A 6,059-nucleotide genomic window follows, 5' to 3' on the forward strand; every position below is an offset into this window, starting at 1 on the left:
AATCCAATTATCTTCTTTTTGAGATAATTTAACCATGAGAATTAAAAATGTTGGCATATATAAATTGCAGAGTATCCACAAATTGTAATAAAGTAGGAGTAGCAATAACATATTTTTACTCAAGGTATCCGTACAAGAAATTACTCAAGAGTAAAACTGTATCTGATCAAATTATCAGTCAATTAATATTTAAAAATTTCATAATCACAGATAGTGTAGACAAAAATACTCAGAAAAAGTTACTCAAGTAAATCTAAATAGTTACTGCCCAACTCTGATAAATTGCCAAAACCCAAAAGTGAGTCCAGTTGTCCATGATGGAAAACCATATTTGGTGTTTCCTCTCATCCACTTAAAGGAGCTAAATGACTGAGACACAATAGAGCTGAAAAGATCACATTTATTTCGTCATCTGGATTTTTAACTTCTGATTTCGCATCATCTCTTCCTGCGCCTCGTGCCGTTGTGGCAGGAAGTCTGGACCGGGAGACAGTAGATGTGCATGGGAAACTTCCTGAAGTAGCTGCTCACCCACGGCCTGCAGGAAATAACAGAAACTCACTTCGTGTAAGTGACTTTTATGCAAATGTATAAAAATTCAAAGCATTGTTGACGCATGTTCCGCTGTGCTGTGTCTGTAATTACTTGGCCACACGCTGGCTGAGACTCAGGAAACACAAGTTCTGCCACAGCAGCTTGTTTTCCTGCTGACGGACGAATTGAGCTTCCTGCTGCCGCGCAGCGTCCGAACGCTGAGACTCCCGCAGCTCTCCTTCGATGTGCGTCAGCTGGGAAACGGCAGCGAGAAAAAAATAAACCCACTGTTTAGGTCATCAGATTTCAGTATTAGGTTATTATCTACCAAATAAAGGAAAGTCAGAATAAAAATGTATTTATTTATTTTATTTATTTATTCATTCACAGCACTTTGTATCAGCTGTGGTTGTTTTAAAGTGCTTTATAAATAAAGTTGGTATGGTATTGTATGGTATTCATTTCATTTAGTACAAAAAAACAACCTAACACGTTTTTTGATATACTAAAAAATACATCTCAATCCATATGTATTTCAAAATTTTAAAACAAAATGAAATGAAAGGCAGCAGAAAGAAGAAAAAAATCTTATAATATCTGCCCCTTTTTTCTCAACTCTGAATCAAAACAGGGGGAAAAAAATGGTTATCTTCTGCAACAAAAAAACAAAGTCAGTCGTCTATCTCAATTAAACGTTAATATGAGCTCACTTTATACTGTTTCATACTTCTTCAAGAATCCAATCTTTGACAATCTCTTAAACACTTACAATGATTTGGCATTTTTAACATCATTTTGTAGGTCGTTCCACAATTTGACTCCTTGAATTGAGGTACATCGTTCTTTCAAACTGGTTCTGAATTTGGGTTTCTTAAAAATCTGTATCCCCTTAAGATTATAACAGCTCCATCCATCCATCCATCCATCCATCCATCCATCCATCCATCCATCCATCCATCCATCCATCCATCCATCCATCCATCCATCCATCCATCCATCCATCCATCCATCCATCCATCCATCCATCCATCCATCCATCCATCCATCCATCCATCCATCCATCCATTTTCTTCCGCTTATCCGGGGTCGGGTCATGGGGGCAGCAGCTTCAGAAGGGAGGCCCAGACTTCCCTCTCCAGCCTCTTCCAGGTCCTCCAGGAACCCCAAGGCGTTTCCAGGCCATAGAGAGACATCGTCCCTCCAGCGTGTCCTGGGTCTCCCCTCCTCCCGGTGGGACCTGAACTCCTCACCAGGGAGGCGTCCAGGAGGCATCCTGACCAGATGCCCGAGCCTCAACTGGCTCCTCTCGACGTGGAGGAGCAGCGGCTCTACTCTGAGTCCCTCCCGGATGACCGAGCTTCTCTCTCTAAGGGAGAGCCCAGCCACCCAGCGGAGGAGGAAACCCATTTCGGCCGCTTGTATCCGTGATCTCGTTCTTTCAGTCATGACCCAAAGCTCATGACCATAGATGAGGGTGGGAACGTAGATCGACCGGTAAATCTCTCTCTCTTTGCAAAAATCTAACAATAGAGCATCAAGTGAATATCAAAACTAGGTAAAAACTGTTACTTTATCATTTATTTGTTTATTTTTTTATGACGCATTATTAGGACCAGATTAAGAAAACAAAAATATAATGCTACAAAAATAAAGTTATAATATTATGAGAATAAAGCATAATATTCCGACTTTATTCTTGTAATATGACGTTATTCCCAAAATATTTTATTTGAGAATAAAAATATTTAAATATTCTCATATCATTTCAACTTTATTCTAATAAGATTATGACGTTATTCTCAAAGTATTTTATTCAATAGTAAAATATCCTTAAATATAAATATTAAAACTAAGAGAACAAAGTTATTCTCAATTTTATGACATTTTATCCATAATTTCTTCATTTTTAATTATTGTAATTATTATTGTTTTGTTTAAAATAAACTGATCTTTCTTGTAAATAAATCTTGGATTTCAATGAGAAAATCTAAAGGTCAAAAAAAAAAAAAAATTTAATATTTTCATTTTATTGACATTTAAAGTAACTAATTTTCACTTTGACAGTTAAGATTTTTTTAAATAATTTTTCACGATTAAAACAGAAAAACTTTGTTGATCACAATTGATTTGTAAAGACAATAAAAGGCTAAAATGTTCAAGAGGTAAATACTTTTTAGTGTTTTTAAAGGTTTTAAATGCAGAATTGGTTTGAAATATCCAAATGTTATGATGCTACGATGTACAGCGTTGTGCAGAAGTTCTGGGTTGATTGTTTACATTCCCTTCACCTCCTCTATCAGAGTCCGGTTCTTCTCCAGCTTCCTTGGCTGATCGTAAACAGCCAGAGGAACAGAGTTGGACCGAAGCCGAACGTCTCGTCTCTCTGTCCTGGTCACACCTGGTTTACCTGTTCCACCCGTCTGCTGCCGCCGCTGGGCGATCAAAGGCAGGAAGCCAGTGCTATCAGACCAGGAGAGAGAGAGAGAGAGAGAGAGAGAGAGTGATGAGTTCATATTTCACCTCCTCATGTTGTCGTCTTGTTGAACAGCATGTGTGTGTGTGTGACTGACACTGATAATAAAACCCAAACACACACAACCTGAGTGTTTTTCTGACATATTTTGACCTTCTAGGACATATAAAGACAGTTACAAAGTCAGCCTTCTGTCATCTGAGGAACATTTCTAGGGTTAAAGATCTACTATCCTAAGAAGATCTAGAAAAATAGTCTTTACAGTTTCCTAACTTATCAGTCAAAATATCAAACTCAGCCTGTTTTTGAGTAAGAGGTCACTGGAGATTTGTGGCCCTGCTCACTACGACATTAAAATAAAAGTAAAACATTGGTTTTGTCCCTACAATTTTCTATTTTGGATATAAATTTACCACTGAAAATTTCACAGAAAGAGAAACACAAAGGGTTTCCATCGGCACCTGTACCGTTTAAACCGTTTCTAAGTTGATCCGAGGGCCACTTGAAACTACTCAAAGGACCGCAAATGGCCCCCGGGCCACACATTGGACACCCCTGCTTTAAATTAGGACTAAAGCTCCATCTGATTAGTTACCTGGAACATATTTGATATGTATTGATGATTTAGATGAACTTTAACTATGTAAAAAAATTCAGGCAGCATAAACTAACATTAAAAACAGAAGTTTTTTTTTTGAAAATTAAAATTTAACAAGTAAAATTTAAAAAACGGACAAAACAATCACATTTATTTCCACATCAGATGCATTTGAATCAGCTAAGCTGGAGCAGAGACACTCACTCTAATGCAGAGTTTTGTAGTAACTAGCTACTTTTACTTGAGGAACTTTTGTAAAAACAATTACTTTTACTACGCTGTACTTTGTGTACTTTCATTATGAAGTACTTCTACTCTTACTTGAGTATAATTTTTGGGTTCTCTACTCTGATGTACAATAAAACCTAATTCTCTCAACAGTTTTCTCCAAAATGTCCTAAGAACTCAGAAACATGGAGGTTGATCTGCTCCCCACAAACAGAAAAACAAACCGAACACGTTTCTGTTTCACATTTGCTTTCAGATCCATCTGATCGGGGTATAATGTATCCGAGATCCGCCGCAGAGTATCACAGACACACACGCTTATCAAATTCATCCGACCCGTCCGAGTTTCCGTCTCCGCTTCAGACCGCGGCAGTTCTGCAACACGCGGTTACGAAATCTACCTTCCATCTTTCCAACGTTTTCTCTCCGTAAACCAGCCGTACAATCCCACAAGAACTGGCTGTGAGACGGTCGGGCGGTCCGACTCGTTTACCTTTGCTCTCTGCTCTCAGATTCCTCCTGGATCCGAGAGAGATGCCTGGCTCCCATCCTGCCCTGAAACAACAAAAACAAGAAACCAACACAGAGGATACAGTGTCAGTTAATTACAGACGGAGACCTGGAGGAGGAGAGAGACTGTTTCACCTGACAACGGTTACCACGGTTACAAGAGACATCTGCCCATCAGTATCGGGGCTGATAGACGACACCACACACACACACACACACACACACACACACACACACACACACACACACACACACACACACACACACACACACACACACACACACACAGACAGCCCAGTGGAGATTATTTACCTTTATCCTCTTAGGAACGTTACACCTGGTTTTATCTTCTTTTGTGAGGTTTTACTTCAGTCGGAGCTGAACTACGGTTCTCCACAAACAAATTAATATATAAAAACCCAAAAGTTCTGTAAGCAGAGGGAATGGCCATCAAGAATTTAACAAGATCTCAATGAAAAAAAAAAATCTATATATACTTCTGACGAAAAAAACATACTACTAACTACTGCTTCTTAAAAACTCAGCTATGATTACTAATTATTATTAACACAGGGGTGTGCAAAGTCTGGCGATAAAACCTGTATACTATGTCTGGCTGGTTAACTCAGCTGGTAACGCTGAGGTCATGGGTTCAACCCAATTCAAATCTAATGCTTACAGCTTTCACACTAATAACATATTTAGGATTGCTGGTACTTACAGGGTCCATTTCTGGTCAGGTCTTGTTTCCGTCCAGGAACTCAGCCTTCCTCTCTTCAGACCAGGCGTTTCGCTCTGAGACCTCATTAGTTTGCCTTTGTGCTGTTCGTCCTCCACCTGAATTAGTCATCAGTCTCCTAGTGAGTAATCAGCTCAGGTAGATGACATCATTAAGAAGGGAAATACTCATAAATATTACATTTACTGAAATCCAGAAACAATTTTACCCAAAGTTGATGCCGTCTCATTCTGATAAAAAAAATGCTAATAAATTTAATTTATCTTTAGGCAACTAAGGCCTCATCTTGGATAAAAACATGTTTTTTTTTTGTTGAGACTTTCTTAAAATAAACATAAATAAATCCGTCTAATCTATCAAAAATCTGAGTGGACACTAAAAAAAATGTAAAGAAATATCAAAACAATAATTACATTTTGCTGCTTATTTAAATGAGCTACAAGAAAAACGAAACAACACATTTCAAGACCAAAACTCCAAACAAACACTACTGACTGCTACCAACGTCTATGAAAATATTAAACTGATTAAAGGTTTAATATTTTAAACCTTTAATCTAAAACCTTTTTAGACGTTGGTAGTCTATAGACTACCAACGTCTATGAAAACATTAAACTGATTAAAGGCGACCTATTACTCTGAAAAATGAGCAAAATGTAACATCATAAATCTGTAGGCACTACCCGTTACCTAGCAACCCCGGCCTGTTACCTAGCAACCCCAAACACAATTCCAACAGTTTGGTTGGCTAGTTTTACGGCTTTACAAGTGTTTCGCTGTTGACTTACCGTCCAGAATTAAATAAAGAAGTGTTAAAACATCTTTTACATTCATCTTATTCTTCACTCCTCTTAGTCGTAAATATCTTCTGGTTTCTAAAGTCTAAATTAGTTCAGTTCTGTCAGTGGAGTGGATTAAAAAAGTGAGAAGTTTGGAGATTGAAAAGTCTATTAAAACATCATGCAAAATGTAAAAAA

General features: G+C 37.9%; 1 protein-coding gene across 2 annotated transcripts; it reads right to left on the reverse strand.

Annotated features, from left to right (window-relative positions):
- Positions 1–380: 380 nt before the first annotated feature.
- Positions 381–5,193, reverse strand: LOC145550199 (uncharacterized). 2 transcript variants are annotated; one of them, XM_081604088.1, is made up of 5 exons: positions 5,065–5,193; positions 4,327–4,388; positions 2,823–2,994; positions 646–788; positions 381–538 (listed from the first exon to the last, which is right to left on the reverse strand). In XM_081604088.1, the coding sequence occupies exons 1-5, from the start codon at positions 5,071–5,073 to the stop codon at positions 439–441; spliced, it is 486 nt and encodes a 161-aa protein (XP_081460214.1). In that variant the 5' UTR covers positions 5,074–5,193; the 3' UTR covers positions 381–438. The 2 variants fall into 2 exon arrangements, with proteins under 2 accessions (XP_081460214.1, XP_081460215.1); XM_081604089.1 differs by lacking the exon at positions 5,065–5,193 and adding an exon at positions 4,479–4,569.
- Positions 5,194–6,059: the final 866 nt, after the last annotated feature.

This window comes from Poecilia reticulata, chromosome 23 (genome assembly GCF_904066995.2).
Source record: "Poecilia reticulata chromosome 23, P_reticulata-male-v2, whole genome shotgun sequence".
NCBI classification, from domain to species: domain Eukaryota; kingdom Metazoa; phylum Chordata; class Actinopteri; order Cyprinodontiformes; family Poeciliidae; genus Poecilia; species Poecilia reticulata.